General features: G+C 37.5%; 1 protein-coding gene across 1 annotated transcript in view; it reads left to right on the plus strand.

Moving 5' to 3' along the window:
- Positions 1 to 24,395, plus strand: part of CEMIP2 (cell migration inducing hyaluronidase 2) — a 75,518-nt gene that overhangs the window by 45,196 nt on the left and 5,927 nt on the right. The window contains exons 13-21 of the mRNA XM_043486544.1: positions 592 to 723; positions 2,402 to 2,437; positions 3,173 to 3,328; positions 5,810 to 5,987; positions 8,238 to 8,453; positions 12,649 to 12,857; positions 16,305 to 16,487; positions 18,732 to 18,951; positions 22,606 to 22,704. Of these exons, the coding sequence (XP_043342479.1) occupies positions 592 to 723; positions 2,402 to 2,437; positions 3,173 to 3,328; positions 5,810 to 5,987; positions 8,238 to 8,453; positions 12,649 to 12,857; positions 16,305 to 16,487; positions 18,732 to 18,951; positions 22,606 to 22,704 (1,429 nt within the window). The remainder of the gene's footprint in view (positions 1 to 591; positions 724 to 2,401; positions 2,438 to 3,172; positions 3,329 to 5,809; positions 5,988 to 8,237; positions 8,454 to 12,648; positions 12,858 to 16,304; positions 16,488 to 18,731; positions 18,952 to 22,605; positions 22,705 to 24,395) is intronic.

Raw genomic sequence — 24,395 nt, forward strand, 5'->3', positions numbered from 1 at the left:
TAGGTCCATCCACATCACAGATGGCAAAATTTCATTTTTTATGGCTGAGTAATATTCTATAAATATAAGCTCTTTTAAATTTAGGCATTTTAAAGATATTGAACCCAGATTTTGCTCTATATCTGAAACATTTCACCAGCATACAACTCAAATAATACTCTGGTTCACAGATATGTATGTTGAAATATATGATTAATTTACTCAGTAAGTTTATTTTAATATCATGTAACTTAAGAATTTGTGAAAACATGCTGTATTTCTTAGTTTGAGGTTTTTCTTTATTTTTGAAATGCTTTTAGTGCTTGGAATGTTCTGTAATGTCCACTCTATAAGATAAATTGATGAAAAACAAACTGAAATATGAAATCAGTTCTCTGCAAATTTGTGATTTTTTTTTTTTCAGTATTTTAAATGCAGATATTAAGTTGTGTCTTGGTGTTTTTGTCTTGTTTTGGTCAAACTTGAATCTTGCTTTTTGACACTTAAGCTTATAATTTTATTTTATTTTTTTTATAATTTTAAATAGCTGATTTCCATTGCCTTTTCATTACTCTTTAAAAGTCTCTTTTTTTTTTTTCTCCCAACCCTAAGGTTTCGGCCTCATCAGGATGCAGACCCTGAGAAGCCACGTGTTGCTGCTTTGATTGACAGGCTCATTGCCTTTAAAAACAATGACAATGGAGCTTGGGTTAGAGGAGGAGACATTGTTGTTCAGAATTCAGCGTGGGTATTCTCTGTGAAGTTATTATCTGATGGCACTGACGTATTTATTTTTTAAGGCTATTTTTAAAAACTCAGTAGACCAAAAAGCACAGTGGTGGTTTCTGGAATCATAGTATCATTACTAATAGACAGGACAAGCTCTGAGGAAGTATGTTAACCGACTGCAAATGTTTGGAATCGTCTCATTCTGCTGCTGTTATTGGAACTGAACTTGTCTGGTGACATGAGAGCTTTTTGATGAGATTAAACAGAAACTGGGACTTTATATAACAAACATGGTCTATGTCAGAGAACTAAATAAAGATTTCGAAACTACCTGCACTTTTTTCCTTCCTCTTGGAAACTGTTTCATGATGCTCTTCCACTGCCATTCAAAACAAAAGTTGAATTCCACCTTAATAAGTCTGTTGACTTATGTTTTAACATGACTTGAGGCAGTAAGCCTCTCACTTCTTTTCCATTTGTATACTTTTAGGAGAAGCCTGAGGTATGTCGAGCTAAGATTTGGTGTTCAGGAGTTTAGAAAAATGTTTTTTTCTGGCTGATACTGATGTTAGTTGCTTGGTTTTTATCATGAAAAAAACTGACACTGTATAAAATCTGTAGAAATAATTTGGAATTAATATTGAAAAGTTTTGAAGAGAATGCTATAATCTAATTGATAAAAACTAGTATTTTTAAATTGGTATTTAATTTAATTGGTAAATTTAAATTGGTAAATTTAAAAATTGGTATTCATGGGGGATCAGTTTCAGGACCCCAATGGGTACTAAAATCTTGACGCTCAAGATCCTTATATAAAATGTTATAGTATTCAGTATTTGCAGTATTCAGTATTCAGTATAACCTATATACATCCTTCTGTATACCATAAATCATCTCTAGAGTACTTATACTCAAGACTGTAAATGCTACCTAAATAGTTGTAAATACACTGTAAATGCTATGTAAATAATTGCCAGCACTGGACAAAGTTTTGCTTTTTGGAGTTTTCTGGAATTTAAAAAAATATTTCTTATCCACAGTTGGTTGAATCTGTGGATGTAGAACACATAGATATGGGAGCCAAACTAATGATAAAAATTGTAAATATAGGTTTTTAACACATATTCTCTTTGGGCTTCCCTGGTGGCTCAGACGGTAAAGAATCTGCCTATAATGCAGGAGACCCGGGTTTGATCCCTGGATTGGGAAGATCCCCTGGAGAAAGGGATGGCTACCCACTTCAGTACTCTTGCCTGGAAAATTCCATGGACAGAGGAGCCTGGAGGGCTACAGTCCATGAGGTTGCAAAGAGTGGGACACGACTGAGTGACTAACACTTTCACTTTTCATGTGCTCTTTACTCTGTGCCAGATGCCGTTCTAAGTAGTTGAAATGAATTAGCATTTTAATGCTTTCAGATACCCTACGAGGAAGCTTATAGTGTCATTTCAACCTTTAGGTGAGAAAACTGAGGCACACACAGGTGATTTGCCCAAGGTCACACAGCTAGTAATTGGCAAAGCTGAGATTCAAACAGGTTCCTTTACTGTGGAGACTATGCTTTTAGTTATTGGAAAGTGAAATTTTTGTGTGGTCTTGGAGAGTAAATATTGTTGGAACTTCTTGAATGTTATGACAATTAAATACTTCTTACATGATGTGATAAATTAAAATGTTCCTTCATTCTCTTTAGATTTGCAGACAATGGAATAGGACTGACCTTTGCCAGGTTTGTGATTATTTAAAAAATATTTATATGTTTATTTTAAAGTTGTAAGGTAAAATAACCTTGATTTTTTTTTTTTTTGATAGCACAGGAATGCTGTATCATTTATTAACATTAAAAAAATAGCACTCGCTTCTTGATGCCACTAGAGGGCCAAAAATACATTTTTATTGATTAATTGAATTCACACCAAAGTAGGAGGTTGCTCTAGCTGGAATTGCACAGAAGGGTAGGCCCATCATATTTTTTGCTTAGAAGAAAACCCTTGAGCTTTCGATTAAAGATCTTAAGAAGTAGTGGAATAAAGAGGAAGGGAGTAAAAGTTGGAAGCAAATTAAGTGTTTTGTTTCTTAAAAGTTGGTCTCGTTTCGCAGCGGTCCTTAAGAATTGAACTTTTTATGTTACATATTTTTCCCCAGATAACAGTTACTCTCATGCCCATCTTAAACATGTTTCTCATCTCATTGTTGTGTTTAGAGCAAGTTTAGTCTCCTCCTTTGCAATATTGTTGCTTGAGACTAAAATAATTAGTTGTTGCTGCTAAATTAAATCTCATTTGTTTGTCTAATTTGCAAACCACATATTAATTTTATAAGAGGTATACTCACAATTTAGAGGCACCTTTTGATGACTCACTAATATGTATTTAAGAAGCTGCTGGCACGTTGAAAATTTTTAGGTTTTTAAAGTTATAGCTTGCCTTTCTGTGTGATTAATGATTATTCTTATTTTTAACAGTGATGGAAGCTTCCCAAGTGATGAAGGTTCCAGCCAAGAGGTATCTGAATCTCTCTTTGTTGGGGAGAGCAGGAATTACGGCTTTCAGGGTGGTCAGAACAAGTATGTAGGCACTGGAGGGATAGACCTGAAGCCTCGGACATTACCTAGGAACAGGTGAGCATTGTTTTATCAGAGGAATGTTACCTTTAAACAATAAATGAAGCTCTAACCCTTACAGAAGTTTCCATAATGATCCTGAATGGATTCCCACTGTGACACTTTTCCCACCATATTTACTATTATTAAAATGACTCATGTTATTATTGCTATTTCTATGTATTATCCTCTGGGATTCTGGAGCATTAACTATTAAACATTATATATAGATGTTATTATCAGTTTTATGGGGCTTCCCTCAGTGGTAAAGAAGCCACCTGCAATGTGAGAGTCCTGGGTTTGATCCCTGGATCAGGAAGATCCCCTGAAGAAGGGAATAGCTACCCACTCCAGTATTCCTTCCTGGGAAATTCCGTGGACAGAGAAGCCTGACCGGCTACAGTCCACAGGGTCACAAGAGTCGGACATGACATAGCAACTACACAACCACATCAGTTTTATAATGAAGGAAACTATCCTGTTTATCCTTCTTGGATAAGGTCTTATGTAAGCTGGTAGTGTTTTTTTTTTTCCTTTCTTGAGCCACAGAAAGTCACCAAACCATAAACTACGGACATCAAATCAGTTTTTCCTTAATATGGTGATGTTGGTTTTAAGAAATAGCCACTGGAAAAAAGAAATTACTTACTGAAAAGAGTCCTAGAAAATGAGTTGATAGATGCCAAAGCTAACTCAGAACCTAACTAGCTTTATAATTAACAATGTTTCAGATGTTGAAAGGGTATGGGGTAGACTTTTGGCATGTTTTCTGTCAAAATAATCACAGTCATTAAAATAGTACTTAGCACTATAAGGATTCTTCAGAACTTTTGGGAAACTATTACCTAATTAATGTGTACCTCAGCTCTGAGACACAGTTTAGAGTTGTTGTCATTTTACTTGTAAGAAAACCAGGTAGAGAAAAATTAGTGTTCTAAAATCCTTACATCAGAGCTAATGTCAGATTTCATTAAGCATCAGTCCCCTTAAAGCTATCCACTGTGTCTGGATATTGGGCTAGGACAGGTTAGCGGGGTAAGGCAATCAGACAGGTGACTTTGGGGGACAGGTAGTGAATATTGGCCAAAGGGCTTAAGTAACTTCAGCAAAGGGCAGCCTATCCTTGGCCTGTCTCCCCTGTGCTTATTCTTGGGAAATACTAAATGTCTTTACTACATGCTACACTATGTGTAGAACTTCTTTTTAGTCAGACCATGGAAGCCACTAGGAGAGGAACTTCATGGATTTTTAATAGTTAACATTTACTAAATGTTTATTATGTATCAGGCCCTGTTCTGAATATTTTATTATTCATTTAATCCTTGTAAGCCTGGTGAGGTAGGTGTTGTCATCGTCCTGCTTTATAAATGAGTAACTTACTAAAAGTAGCTCACGTGGAACTCAAAACCTGTCAGTTTGGCTTCAGTGCTCTGCTCTTCGCAATTAAGGCAAAGCTGCCTCTTCTATTATGTAAATTAAAGGAAAAAAAAAGCTGTATTAGTTGGGTATGGGCTGCAGTAAAAGGGTGGGCAATTCAATTTCATTATTTTTATTTTACATTGGCCTCCAATTTTATTTCAAAATGCTGTTGCTTCTGTGCTAGGGAGGAATTTTTGAAACAAAGATTGCTGGTTGGTCAATGGGCCTAATTTTCATTTTACTGTATCTTTGCAGCCTTTTCTGTGGCAGAGGACCATTTTGCAATATATTCTTGGCTACACAAAGATAGGCATAGATTTTTAACCAGATTATTTTGACTTTCTTGCTAGTATATATGATTTTTTATTGTGAAACACTGCCAAGTTGTAAACTAATTAGTTGCTATAGAAGTCCTCTGCAATGCCATTAAAAAACTTAATAGGGGAAAAACCTAAGAGATCAAGAATATTATGGGTTTTGTACATTAATTATGGTTAATAACATATGATTAGTAAGGTAAGGAGCTTATGTTTGGACAGAAAGGAGTAAAATGAATAAAATGAATTTCTCAATCCAGCTATAGTAAGCCTTGCAGACTTATACTTTTGTACTTTTAGGTATATCATTTCTCCTTTTTATTGTCATTTAGGGGCTTGAAAGGAGGTCTCTCTCATTAAGCACAGATTTGTCTTCTTGTGCTAGAGATTTCGGAACTAAAACTAAATGGTATGAGTTATCAAAGAAAAGATCTTAATGGCGTTGATTCAAGGAAGCAGAGTCACTTCTTGGAGAGGCCTTCACTGTATCCAAAATAGCATGTCTGTCCTACTCAAGTCTATTACTATATCTTTCCTTTTCTCATGCTCTTATCTGAAATTACCCATTGTGTTTTTTTGTTTGCCTTTCTCACTGCAGTATAGGTTTCATTAGATTGGAGATCTTGCTTCATTAGCACTGTATCCTAGAATTGTACTTATTATATATGGGTTATTTAACAGTATTTATGAAACAGATATGTAAGTGAAATGCTGTTAAACAGATGGGCCCATACGCATTAAACAAAATTTTGTATTTCAACAGGACATTTCCAATTAGAGGCTTTCAGATCTATGATGGGCCCATTCATCTCACCAGGTGCACTTTCAAAAAATATGTGCCAACTTTAGATAGATATACCAGTGCTATTGGCTTCCTCATGAAGAATTCCTGGCAGATAACCCCCAGAAATAACATCTCCCTCGTGAGGTTTGGTCCACATGTAAGTATGTTCTTATGGTTCCTATACAGTGACTATGGTACCAAGAGGAGGGGTGGCACGTTTCCAGAGAAAGAAACACAAAGATAGGATTTGCACTGAGTTTTAGGATTGAGAGGTTACTCTATGCAAGAGTAACTCCTGATTTCAGGTACTCTGTCCTGCTGAGTTTAGGGTGAGAACCGAAGTCCCATGTGACCTAGAGTATTTTTGATATTTTGGTGATATCCATAAAGGGAAAATGACTTAATGTGATGATAAAGTGGTGGGAATTGTAGAATTTCATAGGAATAAGAGGACATATGATTTTGGGGAATTCAGTATAATAATCCATAAAGAGATTTGGGTTTTACCTGGTATTTTACTTTTCTAAGGCCTATTCTAAGGCCTGGGGAGCTGGAGAACAAAAGATTGGGAAAGAAGAGAAATACTGGGGTGATAGGAAACAAATTGGGTTATTTCTGATATAAACAATTGGAATATTTCTATGAAGATTGCAAAAAAGACTTAGAAATAATTGTTTACAATACAGTAGGCCCCAGAAATCATTTTCTCAGTAGTCTCACCAGTACCCTCCTTACCATCAATACATGGGCCATTCTGATTATATACCCCCAGCCTCTTCATCTTGCCACTTCTAAGATGACAGTGATGTAGAGATTGAGTCTCAGACCATCTTGCTTTCTGCTTCCAGGCGCCACAATTGTAAAGTGACTCATGGTTTTGTCGTTCATGTCCATAGGCAAACTCTGTTGTTCCCCAGTTTAAAAGAGAACTTGGGTTAGTTTACCAAAGTCTGTAACTGGTTTTTGTGAATAGCCGAGGCATGAAACAGAGGCACAGGTGCAAATTGATTGACTGGTTCTCTTCTAGACTGCCTAACTCCAGGGGAAGAGGAAGAGCTACACTGTGGACAGGGTTGCATGTAAACCGGGTGGGTCTTGGATTGCCTCTCCATTGTGGAGGTTGGCAGCTCACTTACACCCTGTATGTTCTCTCCAGCCATAGAGTTTAGTGATCACTGACATGGTCATATTGAAAAAACAGTTTTTAGATGTTACATTTGTTGCAGAGTTAGAGTTCTCGCAGCCTAAGAGAATCCATGCTGTTTAAGGCCGGTGTTTCATCAGCCTAGAATTTTCTAAGGGGCTGATGCTTTGGAACCATTTGTGAAGGGTATGTTCCGCAAATTTGTTCTTCCTAAAAAGATGAACAATTGTGTCCAAGACTTTAAGATTTAACCGTGGGAGGTATAAGTGAAGAGAGAAAAGAGTCTAGAACTAAGAACTTGGAACCATTTGTCCCACACATCACTGACTTTCCATTGAGTTGCTTATCATTTAGATGTTCAGTTGCTTTTAACACTTGCCAGGGCAATGAATGCATAAAAGCATTGTAAGGTGTATCTGCATGATTTGAATAACATTAAGCCTGGAGGGCTATAGTCCATAGGGTCGCAAAGAGTCAGACACAACTGAAGCAACTTAGCACGCACCCAAAGATTCTAAATCATGTAACCTGTAGCCTGCTTTGTAGCTAGCTATGTATGATGTGTTTGATAAAGACATTGAATTAATGTTACCCAACATGAAGATTACTAAGCTGGACTTAGTCTGTGTTGAGGAGAGAAGAAAAAAAAAACCAGACACATTTCAACAGGTTCTAATGAATCCAGTGGTCAGGCAACCATACCAAGACAACATTTATACTGTTTCAGTTTGGAACTGTACTTATTTTTTGGTGGCAGGAGTCATTCACAAGTTAACTAAAACATTTGAAATAAAATGAAATGATTAGCTCAGGAGATCGAACTTGTAATATATTTTAATTTAATTGAGATATAATTTGCATACAGGGAGATGCAGAGATCTTAAGTGAAAAGTTTTTAAGTTTTAACAAATACATACGACTGCATAGTTCCTCTTTCCACAACTATTCTGGTTTCTGTTACCATGAATCCGTTTTATCTGGGGAACAGGTAATTGTTTTTAAGTTGAAAAAAGGGAAAACATCAAAGATGAAGTTGAATGCTTACTGCCTGAACTAAGGCTTCAGGAAATTTTTTTTTCCCCCCGTTCATGTCATAATTAATCAAAAATGTTGCTTGACAACTGTGCTGTGGCTCAGAACTGCATAGTCTTAAAGGAATTGTAATGAGTTGTAATGAGTGTGAAGTTGGGTTCTTGCCGGGGACGCCGGGTAACATGGCCGGAGCCCTCACGGTAGGATGTTCTTGTTTTTCACCACTCTCAGGTCTCTCTTAATGTATTCTTTGGAAAGCCTGGCCCGTGGTTTGAAGACTGTGAGCTCGATGGTGATAAGAACTCCATATTCCACGACATTGATGGCTCTGTGACAGGATACAAGGATGCTTATGTGGGAAGAATGGACAACTACCTGATCCGCCATCCAAGCTGTATAAACGTCACCAAATGGAATGCAGTGGTGTGCAGTGGGAGCTACGCCCAGGTAGGCCAGAATGCCTTGTGATACCTGATTTCCCCCCAGCTCCTGACAGCACTGTTTCTGTGAGGAGTACTTTTTAGGTCTTCGGGCTGATGGATACTTCTCAAAGCATGATTTTTTTTTAAAGCGGTAAAAAAAAGAAAAATTTCATTAGAAATCATAGACTCATAGAATTTTATTTAAAGTTCCCCCACTACAAACTGATTTAAAAGTGGAAAAGTGAGCCCAAGAGAAGTAGGATTAATTTGCACTTGGTTAAATATGGCTGGGAGATGGCTGGGGTGAGAAACCATATTTCCTGAGCCTTAGGCCAGGTTTTCTGGCTGTGGTACGCCGTGCCCCCTGAGAAGGCGTTTCATTCTTTGCTTGTAGGGTTACTGAGTGCTAAGTTGCTTCAGTTGTGTCCAACTCTTTGCGAGCCTGTGGACTGTAGCCTATCAGGCTCCTCTGTCCATGGGATTCTCCAGGAAAGAATATTGGAGTGGGTTGCCATTCTCTCCTTCAGGGGATCTTCCCAACCCAGGGATTGAACCCATGTCTGTTACAGCTCCTGTATTGGCAGGTGGGCTCTTTACCACAAGTGCTACCTGGGAATCCCTTCAGGGTTATTATCTCTATTTATCACTAAATTAGGGAATCTGACTTGTGAGGCAGAATATCAGTAGGTCACACGGAAAGTAATATATTCTCAGAAACAGAGTTGGGAGTTGAAAATGAGTGGACAAGGAAGGAATCCAAGGAAATTCTGCAAATCATTATATATCTCTGAAAATATGAAGGAGATGCTATAGATTGGGAAACACTTCTTTGAAAACATTAAGCTAGTGTGCATTTGTTAACTGGATGTCAAGTATAAGAGGATGGAATACAAATCTAAGAGGAACAAGTATTATGTTCAGAAAATAGATGCTGGAACTAGACCACATGGCTTTGAATCCTGTTATTTTCTTAAATACGAGATGTGTAAGTTAATTAACTGCTCTGTGCCTCTGCACCGTGAGGATAATATTAGATTGTTTCATATGTGGCTGTTGTGAAGATAGAATGCATGAGTCCTGACGATACATTTCACCCATGGCCTGGCACATAGTGAAGTGCTTGCTGCAATTAGTATTACTTGAAGAACAGGGCTCTAAGTTGCAAAGATGATTTTAATAGTAATATTTTGGATGGATAGAAGATTGCAGAATGAAGGTACAAGTTGCCCAGAATTTTGAAGAGAGCAGAATTTTGTTTCCGTATTTTAGATGATTACATGGTCGTATTTAATAATAAAATGGATAGAAGATTGCAGAATGAAGGTACAAGTTGCCCAGAATTTTGAAGAGAGCAGAATTTTGTTTCCATATTTTAGATGATTACATGGTCGTATTTAATAATAAATGTTGAGGGAGATAAAAGAATAAAGGATAAGGATAACGGGAACATGAAGAGGAGAATTAGAGGAAGAGCAAGGTATCCTCCAAGGCAGGCTGGGCTCTGATAGTCTCAAAGGCAAGAAAGAAGCCTCTCCCTTGCTCATGTGCTGCTGAATTCTCTTATTTGTAGGATGGGTTTTTCCTGGGGAACAACCAGTTTGGTGATGGAGCACGTTTGCTGAACTCTGGCTACTTTACCCATCAAGTGTGTGTTTGTGGCTCCTGCTTTTCAATTTCTTGAGTCCCTGGAGTCTTATGGTTTCTGCCATTTAATAAGCCTTCTGTAGTAGGAGCTTCTTGAAGCAGATTTCTTTATTACTCTTCAGACTTTGAATCATGATTGTTAAAGAATGCTGTGATTCTTAAATTAAAAAAAAAAAAAACAGCTTCAAAAAGATTCTCATCAATAGACAAGACAAAGGGCTTAAGAGGGTAAGGATTAGAGAGATTTTTCTGGCTTATTTTAATGGATACTAGCTTCTTTGTTGTGGGATTTCTCATCCCCATGGGAGCAAGAGAAATCATACTTGCCTGAGTTCCAGGAAGGACCAGGAAAGGATGGAGAATTAATTATAGTAAAAAATAAAGAAGAAAAGAATGTGGTTAAAAATGTGATTTATTTTTTCATTCATTTTATTCTTAACCAGAATTGCCCTCTAAAATTAAGTAGGCTCATTAATGCCTAAGAAGATGTAGAAATTCGAGAATTAAAATAAAACAAAAATAAGAAGCTTTTAAATTCTTTGATAGCTACAGTTTTAGTTAAATTGCTAGCCATATGTATTCAAAGGTACATATATCTGTTTGTCTTTCTTAATGTGGTATGTACTCACTAATGAAGACTTTATATTTTATTTTAAATGTCTCTGTAATCTGGATTTGATATACTTGAGAATGTGAAACTGATACTTCTGTCTTACAAAGCAAAGTAGTAATTCTATTTTTTTTTTTTTTTGGTTGTTGTTGTTTGTTTAATCCTGCCCATGAGGCTCTGGGAATGGTAAGATAGAAATTTTCTCCCGAGGATTTGAAATTTGGGCTGGGAGCCCAGATCTACAGCCATTTGTTGTTCCTTGGATGATAAATAGTACTGTACGTTTTTAGCAAAAATTAGAAACAACTGGATCTCAAGATAGGATAATCATTATTTAGCTATTTGTAAATATTTTTAATGGCATGTCTGCTTTTTGCTGACCCAAGGATAAAGGTACTCAAGAAGAAGGGTGGTATCATAAGGAGCATGCTGTGCTGTCCTGTGCTTACTGCTCAGCTGTGTCTGACTCTTTGTGACCCCATGGACTGTAGCCCGCCAGGCACCTCTGTCCATGGGGATTCTCCAGGCAAGAAGACTGGAGTGGGTTGCCATGCCCTCCTCCAGGAGAGCTTCCCAACCCAGGGATCGAACCTGGGTCTCCCACATTGCAGGCAGATTCTTTACTGACTGAGCCACCAGGGAAGCCCAAGAATACTGGAGTGGGTAGTCTATCCCTTCTCCAGGGGATCTTCCCGACCCAGAAATTGAACCAGGGTCTCCTGCATTGCAGGTGAATTCTTTACCAGCTGAGCTACCAGGGAAGCCCTCATAAGGAGCATGTGCCACCTCAAATCCTTAGATTTAGACGAAGGCAGGTTTTAGATATGTGTTTGGGGTGGGGTGTGTATTCTATTATATTTTATATGTAACCTTTATATAACCTCTTATTGGGTTGGCCAAAAAGTTCATTTGGGTTTTTCTGTTGCGATGTAATGAAAAAAACCCTGGAAGAACTTTTTGGTCAACCCAATGTAATGAAGTACAGGTCACATATAAACATTTAAATAAACAATAAGTAAATATAATATATTAAACACATATATTTAAATGAAGACAATCAGTCTCAAACTATATATTTCCTATCTGTATTTTAATCTTTACATGGTGTCAGTAGGGAAAAGTTGTATAGAAATAGTCAAACACAAATGAGAGTTCAGACTTTGTGGCTCAAAGAATTTATAATTCAGGAATCACTATGGGCAAAACTGTGGTATAGAGAGACAGAAAACAGAGAAGTTGTGTGGATTAAATGCAGCATTCTGCAGATGTTTTGGTACTTCTGGGGAATTCTGTTACAGGATGCTGACTTGTTTTAGGAAATTGTTCTGAGGTTTGTTCCTTGGAGAATGCATTTGGGGAAGATTTTGTTTTGGTGTAGCATGGGGCCCAAATGCCACTGGAATAAACTCAGGGCTTTCAAATTTGCCTCAGTTTAATATGTTTTTCCAGTTTTTGCAGAACGCTTTATAACTTTTTTTTTTTAATGGGTGAAAAATGACTTCTTGGGCTGATGCAGGTCATGGAAAATCGAAAGCCAAAGCTCTAAGATATTTTAAATTTCCACCTCTTATTTCAGAGGAAAACCTTTCAGATTTAACTAGAGGGTATCAGTTTTCACATTAATTTACTAATTTTTTATATGTGTGTACTTCAGATTGAGGGATTTCTTTGACACGCTATGTAAACCACAGAGGTTTTATATTCTGATGAATAAGCTGGCCTGTTGTGGAAGAGATGATGAAGATCTTGGCTAGCAGAACACATAGTCTGTTTTTACCGTTTCAGTTTAAGTAGGCTTCATTGTAAGTGGAGCTTAGGATGAAGTTGGCTGCTACTCATTTTTGTCTGGCACAGATCGTAGAATCTCTCTTTTGAAAGTAGAGACACTTGACTTTTGCTAGAAATGTTTTTCTTAGCTATTTAAATTTTCATTCTCTTTTCTTTAATTCTTAATTATTTCTTGAAGATCTATGTGCAGACATGGAGCACTCCGAATCTGACTATGACCATCACACGAGATGAGTATCCAGACTACCCTATGGTGCTCCGAGGAATTAACCAGAAGGCAGCTTTCTCGCAGTACCAGCCTGTGATCATGCTGGAGAAGGGCTACACCATCCACTGGAATGGGCCAGCACCCAAGACTGCTTTTCTATACCTCATAAACTTCAACAAGTATGCTTCTGTTACTGTTATTTCAAATAGTTGAGCAAGTAGTAATTTAGTAGAGAAAAATAACCACCTATCTCCTTTGTAGCAAGTAAAGAATGCTGTCTTTATGTACTCTGTTCCGTTCCCCCTGTGGAAGGCTATATATGTTATATTGGTGGAATTAAGGGATTATATAGCTTGAATCCTGTCCTTTTAAAAGCATGTATTTTTCTCTATGGCCAAGGTATTGTGTGCAGAAAGCCATTTAACAGTAGGATTTTTTTTTTTTTTTTTTGCTGTGCCATATGGCTTGTGTGTGGAAATGTGGGATCTTAGTTCCACGGCCAGGGACCGAACTTGGGCCCTCAGCAGTGAGAGCGCCAATCTTAACCACTGACCTGGCGGAGAATTCCCCAACAGTAGGTTTTAATACTGTATGCTGAATACTTTAATTCTCCGTAGCTGGGATGGGAAGACATTTTTATCTGGTGTTCCAGCTGAGCACTTGGTTACCTAGAAAGTAAAAAGGTTTTTGAGGCCAAGTTTAGACTTGACGAAGAGAGTGGTATGATTGATTATTCATGTCAGCAGTGGGCACGGAGTGGAAAATTGTGGCGTGAATGCCAGGTATTTTGCACCTCTGCCGGTATGTGAAATCATCTTTCTGTTCCCTCTTGACTTCTCAATTGTCTGCTCTCATAATATTACTTTTAATCAAGACCTCTGTTTTTACATTAATTTACTTACATGTTTACTGTGTGCCAGTTGATATAAGGATGACCGAGAGAAATACTTGTCCTTTAGGAGCTCACAGTATAGAGGTAGAACAAAATTTAAGTAAATAAGCCAGTAGTGTTTTTTTAATGGACAAAGGATAAGAGCAATTATTCTGCATAAGGGAGTTGGGCCAGGCTGCACTGAGGAAGTGACAGTAAGTGATCATTTTGTTACAAAAGCAGCAGAGTCCAAAAAGGTCTAGTTCTGCTCAAAGACTGATGTATTGATTGCCGTGGGAGCCTAGGTCAGGGAAGTGACAGAGATGAAACTAGAAACCAGAGCTGGGACTATCTAGATATGTGCGGTGGTTAAACCATGGGACTCCATGAAACTGCTCAGATATGTCCCTGAAAAATTGAAATGGTTTGTTCACTTGATTGGTCATAAACCTTGACTTGTCAGAACTCTCTCAAAGTACTAACTGAAATGAACAGAGATGGACATAGATCATATAGGAATTCGCCTCTAAGTAGGCCACTTTCAAGAATGGCTGAACACATGGTAGATGCTCTTATTCTGAGATGTTAGGCCTCTGGCATATGCTCTAAACTGAACCGTTACTGTTTTCCTGTAATACTTGTTGCTGCCAAAGGGCACCTTCACATACTGAGTCAACCAAGTCAAAAAAAGAAAACAAACTCAGGACTCATCTTTGGCTCTTTCTTTTCTCTCATTTCTCCATCCTATTAGTGGCCAAGCCCGGTTGGTCCTGTCTCCTTAATATTGTTCAAATGTCTTCACTCTTGCCACCCTCACTGCTTATGACTAAGTCATTATCATCTCACCTAGATCCCTGCAGCAGCCTCCTATTCGGTCTCCCCGCCTCCCCCGACTTCCAATCCGTGGCCCACATTGTGTTCAGGGTGTAGTTCATTTTAAAAGTCAGTCTGATCATATCACTCCCGTCTGTGAGTGACCTAGAAGTCAATGAAAGAACAAATGATTGTCAGAGAGGGTGGGGGAGACATGCCAAAGAGTGATCAGCAGTCCAAAAAGTTATAGCTGGTAGGTTGTGAACCTGAGGGTGAGATATTACAGTCAAAAGGTAAACAGCGTTCTGTACATACCAGGCATAATTTTTTGAATAAATACTGAGCAAGTAAAAAACATTTTAAAGTGAAAAAAGGGCTGAGTCAGAAGTTTCAAAACTCCATATGGGCTTGAAATTCAGTCAGACTTTCCTTGTTTAATCATCTAAAAGTTTGTAAAAATTGTATCACGGGCAGAGGCAAGAGGAGGAGATGGTAAGTTTTTTTCCCCATGTTTAAGATAATTATAGAGAGATCATGGATTTTGTCATAATAGCACTTTTGAAAATAACAGTTAAAAAAAAAAAGAAAATAACAGTTTAAAAGTTATAAATCTATACTTATTGCACAAACTAAGAAAATGCAGAAAAACAAAGAGAAAATTACAATAACCTGTAATTCTTCTAATCAAAGTAAGGCATTGTAAATGTGTATAGGGTTCTGGTCTCTCTCCACCCTCAAAGGTTCTCTGAGCATATCTTATACCAAAATGTATTTAACTATTCCATTCCCCCATGAACATTTAGATTGTTTTTCTCCTGTCCCTCCTCCCATTTTGGTATTACAAATGATACTGAATAGAACACTTTTATTATTTATTTTTGGTCTGTGTTTCTAATTCTTTAGTGGGATTACTGGATGAAATTTGTGTGAACAGTTTTAAACCCTCGTTACATATTGTTTTAGAATTCTTTAGAATGATTAAAAAGTTCTGGAAATGAAGAGTGGTGATGGTTGTTCAACCTTGTGAATGTATGTAATGCCACTAAACTGTAAAGTTAAAAATGTCTAACATGGCAGATTTTGTATTTTACCACAATTTAAGGAACGTCAGAAAAAAGCAAATGATAAAAAAAGGAGAAATATTTTTAATGGTTTTCAAAGAGTATTAATTTTATATCCAAGAACATTAGGTAAGAAAAAACACTATTGCAATTTGGTAATATTATCAAAGACTTAAAAAATGCATATACCTTTATCTCTAGCAATTTTAGGGCTTCCCTGGTGGCTCAGTGGGAAAGAATCTGCCTGCCAAGCAGGAAATGTGGGTTTGATCCCTGGGTTGGGAAGATCCTCTGGAGAAGGAAATGGCAACCCACTCCAGTTTTCTTGCCTGCAAAATCCCACGGACTGAGGAGCTTGGTGGGTTACGGATACAACTTAAGTGACTGAACAACAACAATAACAGCAACTGGCAATTTTCCACTAGGAATTTATCCTCGTGTTATTATAAAAGATAAAAATATATTTATGAGTAAAAAAATCCTTTGGAAAACTTTTAGCAGTGTACATTTCCACAATCAGACTATTAGTGTTTATTCCGTCTTAGTCTACCCATTCCCAACAGTCTCATTTAATTTTATTATCTGCTTACAGTATCTGATACATTTTATCCAAAGTCTGTTCACATTCTCTGAAGTCTTGTTGCAAACAAGATTTTTGTAAGCCATATCATTGTTGTAAATATACGATGAGAGAAATCTGGGTAACATGGAAAAGTGGATAACTTAAGTGTGTTAGGGTTCAGGGCTTTCATTGTTCGTGGCTCCCTACACAGTAGAAATTTAAGGAGGGGAAGATCATGGCTAAAATTTACATTTGCTGTAATACTCAAAAGATGTTGGCTAAAATGTGGACTTGTGTTTTTATTGTCTCTCCTTTATAGGAATGACTGGATTCGAGTTGGTCTCTGCTATCCATCAAACACAAGTTTTCAGGTTACCTTTGGCTTTTTACAGCGGCATAATGGCTCGTTATCCAAAATGGAGGAGTATGAGCCTGTGCATTCGTTGGAGGAATTGCAGAAGAAGCAGTCTGAGAGGAAATTCTATTTTGACTCCAGCACAGGGTAATTCAGGGCAACCAGTGAACGAACATTTTTGCTGTTTTTCCTTAATGGTGAAATTACTAGTTGTTCAGTGTAACTAAGAATAGGCTGTGATGTGACGGCTAGTTAGAAAAGCAGCTGATGTGGGTAATTCTCTGCTCATCACCATTAGAGGTTTAAGGAGAACTAGAATGACTCATAATTACAGTTGGCAGTAGGAATCGAGTGAGATGTTTGCCGTATACCTATTAAGGCAATTTAGAGAGAGAAATTATCCTTGTCAATAAAGAACCAGTAGGCCCAATTGAAAATTAAAATAATGTTTTCCATAACAACTCTAAAGATGATTATTTCCTTATGATATAGTTCATATTTTAACGAAAGCTCATTTTTCTCTTCCTTTAAGGCTATCTCTCAAGTTGACCTTGGGTTTAAAAAAAAAAAAAACAATAAAAAACACTGTGTAACCATGGCATATTTGCTTTCAACTTTCTCTAGGCTGCATCTTTCCACTTTTTAATTCTAATCCTGTTCACCTGGGGTCCTGTTGGCTTTGTCTGCTTTTATCCAGTTACAGTCTCTCAGCCTTTGGGTTATGGTAGGCTTGATCTCCTGCACTCTTCCAGAAAGTAGCATGCTCCTCCAATATCCATTCTTTAAGCTGACATTTCTACTCCACGCCATTGTCTATGTACTATAAAGATACTTGTGTAAATAAGACGCATTTCTTCTGCAAATTCACTGTCCATTGAAGGATGTGGGCATGTAAAGCAAGTGATTAGAGGGTGAAAGGTTTAAATGCTGTAAGTCCTATAGTGAATGCTGTAAGTGCCTTTTAAGATAATCCATGAGTTCAGCCTTAGGTGGTCAGTGACAACCCACGAGGGTGACACTGTGGCTAACTCTTGAGGAGTGAGTAGGAGGAGACAAGTAAGTGTTCCAAGAATAGTGTGGATAAATGCATGGAGGCATGAAAAACATGGCATGGCATGTTTGGGGAGAGACAACATTTTGGACTAAAGAGAAGGGTGGCAGGACTGACAGTGGGGAAATGAGGTTGGTCACTTGATTTCCTTGTTAGCCTTTGGGTAAGAAGCAACTCATTTGCCCTCCAGGTCTGGTGCAGCAGCCAGTGTGATTAGCTTCTAATTAACCTTTAAAAACCTAGTTGGACTTTTATTCTATAGATGACAGAACAGACACATTCCCAGTTGATTTTCTGCAAAAATAAATGTAAGGCCCACATTTTTAAGGACAGTCTGGTGATCACAAATTAATGATTGATATGCACAATGACAGGAAATATTGTTCATCTGGGTATTTCTAGAACCTTTCAGCCTTCAAGGTTCAAATTCTTTTTAATTCTGTTCATTTTGATGATTTTAATTATATATCAAAAGGCACCTGCCTAATTAGATCCCTGTCATTCCTTATGTATATGTTAAAATTACTAGATGTTGGAACAGTGGCTGATTTTCACCTCATAATCTCAACTTTGTATTGTTTGTTGACTTCATTTTAAAATGTGAACTCGTGAACTCCAGTAATCAATCACAGTTGATCAAGTCATTTTTGGAATCTTGACTTCCTTTGGTTTAGAAGGCCTAGGTTTGCTGACAAGACATTGGACTGCTGCCTGGAAGTTGCTTTTCCATTCATTTTGGAGGAGAATTCAGAATGGGTGGGACTGATCATTTCACTTGATTTTGGCCAAAGTATAGACAGAAGGACTCCAGGCCCATCTGCTCTTAGTATACATCGCAGGAATTGATTTGAGACTGTGTCTTGGCCTTAAACAAACAAGTCTCAAAGTTGCTGTTTTTATCATTCCAGTTTTGTGCCTTAAAACAAAATAATGTATAAACTAAAAGAAAAAGAAAGAAAGAATAAACCACCCTAATTTACCAAATCCTAAACTCAACATAAGTATTAAGTTTTCCAAGGAGTTTTTGAGCCAAGCCAAATTCCATCTTCCCAAATTTCCTATTGAGGTTATTCAAAGCAGAAATTTACTTTGATACTGTCCTTAATGACTGAATCAGATTCTCATGATATTTTCTAAAGTGGTATTGTGTTTGACTTAGAACCCTATGAGGACAGAAAGGAAAGAGAAACAACTTTATTACTTATAAGTTATTTTTCTTTTAAGAAAAAAATTACTTTATTGGAGGAATATCCCCGCTGGCCATGAGTTAATTTGAGGAACTTTTGTAAGTTTTTGAAAGTCAAAATCTAATACCCTTTGGACTGGTCTGTTTTGTACAGGTTGCTGTTTCTGTATCTTAAAGCCAAAAGCCACAGGGATGGTCACAGTTACTGTTCATCTCAGGGATGCGAACGAGTCAAGATCCAGGCAGCAACAGACTCAAAAGACATCAGTAACTGCATGGCCAAAGCGTATCCCCAGTATTACAGAAAGCCATCAGCCCTCAAGTCGATGCCATCCATGCTCAAGGGACTCTGTCAAGGCTGTGGAACCCATCAGGTAAAACAAGGAATAAAAGTGAGCTTTGGTCCAAGAGAAAAAGTCAAAAGGTTCTGTGCGGTCAGCATATTTTTTTTCTCCCTGAAACATCTGTGCTGCCCTTTTATTTTATTTTTTTAAGTTTATTTTTAATTGGAGGATAATTGTTTTACAGTATTGTGTTGGTTTCTGCCATACATCAGCGCGAATCAGCCGTAGGTATACACATGTCTCCTTCCTCCCGAAGCTCCCTGCCACCTTCCACCCCATTCTCACGCCTCTAGGTTGTCACAGAGCACCTGATTTGCGCTACCTACATTATGTAGCAAATTCCCACTGGCTGTCTATCTTATGTATGGTAATTTATGTTGCCATCCTACTGTCTATCTGTCCTCCTTCCCCCACAGTGTCCACAAATCTGTCTTCTATGTCTGCATCTCTGTTGTTGCTCTGCAGATGGATTCATCAATACCATCTTTCCAGATTCCATATATATGCGTTAATATACAATATTTGTTTTTCTCTTTCTGACTTCGTTCTGTATAATAGGCTGTAGAACTGACTCAAATGCATTCCTTTTTATGACTAATATTCCATTGTGTATATGTACCACAGCTCCTTTATCCATTCATGTCAGTGGACATGTAGGTTGCTTCCGTGTCCTAGTTACTATAAATAGTGCCGCAATGAACATTGTGGTACCTGAGTCTTTTTCAGTTATGGTTTCCTCAGGGTATATGCCCAGTAGCGGAATTGCTGGGTCATGTGGTAGTTTTCTTTCTAGTTTTGTAAGGAACCTGCATACTGTTCTCCATAGTGGCTGTATCAATTTACATTCTCACCAGCAGTGCAAGCACCAGAGCTTCCTTTGTGGCTCAAATCTTAAAACTTCCGCCTGCATTGATTTGATCCCTGGATTGGGAAGATCCCCTGGAGGAAGGCATGGCAACCCACTCCAGTCTTCTTGCCTGGAGAATCCCCATGGACAGAGAAGCCTGGCGGGCTATAGTCCATGGGGTTGCAAAGAGTCGGACATGACAGAGTGGCTAAGCACAGCACAACAATGCAAGAGGATTCCCTTTTTTCCACACCTTCTCCAGCATTTTTTGTTTGTAAATTTTTTGATAATGTTTGCTGCCAGTTTATAAATATTGAATGGTTTCTTCTGAATTTTGGCCCACTCTAGAATTTGATCATCATAAGAAGCAAACCAGTCCAAATTTATAATAAAATCAGTCAAAATTTATTTACACATCAGTTTGCCCTGGGTCATTGTCGATTTATTGGTTGTCATCTTTTCTTTCTCAGCTGTGATTCCATTACATTATCACTATTATGTATACATGTCAGTGATGTGGAAATATAATCTGTTTTCTTGGCAGTGTGAAATTTGTCTTCAGAAAAGGCACTCATGAAAATTGTTTCCTTTAAGATGAAAAACCATTAATTTGAAGCATATGCTATTATGTTTACTGATAATTAAAAGTACAAACTGACTTTGGCTAGAAGTGAAATGCTTCCTGTGACATATTCTTAATGAGACAGTCTTCTAGATCTTGAGAAAACATGGCAGTGGAAGTGGATCCAAAGTATGAGCTAAAATCAGGCATGGAAAATCCCATAGGAAGTCACACTGATTCCAGGAGAAAAAGAAGTACAGAATCAATATTGCCCTAATTAATATTTAACCTGTATATAAACAAATATGGGTCAAGAGGAATGGTTCTCAACTTGTGGTCCCCAGACCAGCAGCATCAGCTTCATCTGGGAACTTGTGAAAAAATTCTAACTCTTGGGTCCCACCCAGTTCTCTCCAGTCAGAAACTTCAGGAGTGGGGCTTACAGTCTTTGCTTCAACAGGCCCTACAGGTGATTCTGATAAGTGTTCACATTTTAGTTTCACAGGCCTGGAGGATTCTTAAAAAAAGTTCTTACTGCCACAGAAATGCATACTGTAATAAGATTGAGAAAACCTCTAAATATTTCTTTTTATTTCTTATTTCTAATTTTTCTTGTTTCTGTCCATTGGTGGCAGTAAGAACAGGGAAAGGAAGGGGGATTTATGCTTCCTGTTGTGATATATGATGATTATTTTTCTGATGACAACTCACTATCACAGTCTTGGTCTCTTATACCCTTGAGTCACCTCAATACTCCAGTTCAACTAAACTAACCAACAGACCAAAAAACAAACCAGGTACATAAATAAGCTTATATGAACCTTTGCCTGTCCTATGTAATGTTTTGACTGTTAAATGAAATTGTCAAATAATCTTTGTGGAGAAGTAAATTTTCCAGCCTAATTGTCAAGTTGAATTTGTTAAGAAAGTCCTTCGTTACTGAGAAGACTTCAAATAATTTATACTTATTATAAGAAATACTAGAATTTGTAAGGATAATTTAATCATCTTCAAAACTATTCTAGGCCTGTCTTGTTAAATGGTTCCATGTATTGATGTTTAGCATTCTCTATTTTGGGGCTTAAAACATTGATCAGAATTCATTTCTTAAAAATGTATTGACTACTGACCTGGCAGTTGAAAAGTATTTGAAACGTCTGTGGACACTACTTTTACTTGGAAATTTGAGGAGAATTTTTGTTTTCATGTCAAAAACACGTAAATTAGAGATAAGTAGGAAAATTCACAAGAATTTTTGACTTCAGACCTGAGACTTGAAACAAATATTCAGCTTCTGGATGCTTAACATCATGATTATCTGCTCTTACCATGATTATTGGTTCTTGTTGGCATTAATTTATAAGAATATACATATATATATGTGTGTGTGTGTATATAAATATATATATATATGTATATTTTTTTTGACCACACCACATGGCTTGTGGGATCTTAGTTCCCTGACTAGAAATTGAACTCAGTCCATGGTAGTAAAAGTGCTAAGTCCTACCCACTGGACTTCCAGGGAATTCTTCAGTACATATACTTTCAAGTGTTAAATTGTGTGAAGAGTTGAGTGCTTTTGATTGAGAAGATAGCCTTTAGGGAGGAAGTAGATGGTGGGATTTTGAGGGTGGAAGTGGTTTGAAGTAGAAGGGAAAATGGAAGGGCGTTCTTGGGGAAGGAACAGCATCTGAAAAGGCAAGTGGCAGAAGAGTGGAAAACTGAGGGAACTGCCCTGCATGTTGAATGTGGATAGAATAGTGGGAAATAGAATAGAATAGTGGCTCTATTTGTGGAACATTTTGCAGGTCAGATAGAGGAATTTAAATAAAATTGGTGGTGTACAAGGCCCCTAAAAGTTTTTAAACAGAGTCATCCTTGTCATCTATACTTCTTTCCTCAGTTCTGGAGTGACTGAATCACAGTTGAGGATAACTGGTCTGAAAAGAGCCTTCGAAAAGATTTGTGACTTCTTTGCATGAAATGTTTACAAAGATTTAGATATAAAGCATATTTATATAGTCATTTAGAGAGCTGATCTTATTAACAAGATTGCAATGACTTGAAACTGGGATTGCTCTAGAAAATGAGGAATGTACTATTTTCCTATTAAAGCTTATATCAAAAAATAAAATTCCAGGTCATGAAATATGTACAGAAAGTTCAGAGAAAAAAAAACAAAAAACCATTCACTGGCTTTGATATAGTTGAGTTTATTTTGAAGGGTCTTTTTGGAAGGTTGACATAGATATGGAACTTCTTCCCCCTGTAGGCGGTGTTTACAAGTGATCCTCATACAAACTACCTCCCTGTGCAATTCCGGTCACCCAGTCAAGCAGAGACTCAGCGTGGAGACGTGTCTGTTATTTCTGTGAGTACCATCTGCTGTGTACAGTGCCTCAGCTTCTCACTTTTTCATTCTATCCTTGTAACATGAATTATATCTGACAACATTCACTTGTTTCTAATCACATTTTTATTATTGGTAGTGAGCTATACAACAGAGGCATAAATACTCCTAAACATATGTATTTTTAAATAAATTTATTGAAAATTTTTCTCAGTTAAGTTTATTGATTAGTTTTAGGCAGATGTTAAAATTATTCAGGTGACCCAGATTCCTTTTCTAATAGGAGAAAAGGTATTATTGGTTTAAAAAATTGTCATTGGTAATCAATATGTAGACAATTGTGTTTACCCTCAGTTTTTGAAACTTAAAAGAAGCTCCCCAGTTATTTGCTTAAAATATGGAAGGTGAAAGTTTTAAAATCTCAGCCTCTTGTTTTGAGATAGCTTGACTCCCAGTTTTTCAGATGAGGAAAGTGACAATGCAAAGTGTTAGTTGTCTTTAAGTAGGTTAATGGAAGTATAAGCGTTAGCCTGAGTGTCAATATTGGAATTTGGCCTAAGAGCCAAGTTCACCAGCAAGGTTAATCAGCTCTAGGAGTGAAAGTGAAAGTCACTCAGTCATGTCCGACTCTTCGTGACCCCATGGACTATACAGTCCGTGGAATTCTCCAGGCCAGAATGCTGGAGTGGGTAGCTGTTCCCTTCTTCAGGGGATCTTCCCAATCCAGGGATCGAACCCAGGTCTCCTGCATTGCAGGTGGATTCTTTACCAGCTGAGCCACCAGGGAAGCCCAAGAATACTGGAGTGGGTTGCCTATCTCTTCTCCAACAGATCTTCACAACCCAGGAATTGAAACGGTGTCTCCTTCATTGTAGGCGGATGCTTTACCAACTGAGCTATCAGGGAAGCCTACTCTTGGCATGTGGCCTGTCCAAAACTGAGTTGACCAGAGTGTATCTATATAAAGGGCTCTTTGGGTAGGAGGTATCTAGCCAACTGATGCCCAGCCAGGGCCTGGGCTCAGTCTCATGTGGTCTCTTTGGGAGCTTTTTTTAATTTAAGTGGTGGACAACACATTTACAAATTCACATATATGTGAACAAACTTAAATCTTTTTTTTTCCTCTCTCAATGTCTTTCATTGTGTTAAAGTACACATAATATAAAATTCACCATCCTAACCCTTTTTAAGTATATAATTCAGTGGCATGAAATACATTCATAATATTGTGTGGCCATCACTATTATCCACCTCCAGAACTTAACTCTGAATTAAGAATTTTTTAATAATTCTGAATTAAAAATACCCCTACGTAAGGTGGGGAGGGAATGCAGAATTATTAATCAACAGGCATAAAGTTTCAGTTGAGTAAAATACATAAACTCTCAAAATCTGCTTTAGAGCATTTTCCCTGTAATCAGTAATAATATATTGTTTACTTAAAATGTTTAAGAGGATGGATTTCATGTTAGTGTTCTTACCACAATTAGAAAGAAAGGAAGGAAAAGAAAGACCTGTACTTAAATATAACTCCAAGGTTTCTCACGTATATATACCTATTGCTGTATGTTAGCATGTTTTCATTTTGTAGTATGTTCATGATGTAGTTTTATTGGTAGGAAGTTTGTTAGCTCAACATCTCAATGAAGTCAGCAGTGTGAGGAACGCATCCCAGCCTCCTTGTGTGGGATCTGGTAGGTGTCAGTTGCAAA

The sequence above is a fragment of the Cervus canadensis genome, chromosome 14 (genome assembly GCF_019320065.1).
Source record: "Cervus canadensis isolate Bull #8, Minnesota chromosome 14, ASM1932006v1, whole genome shotgun sequence".
NCBI classification, from domain to species: domain Eukaryota; kingdom Metazoa; phylum Chordata; class Mammalia; order Artiodactyla; family Cervidae; genus Cervus; species Cervus canadensis.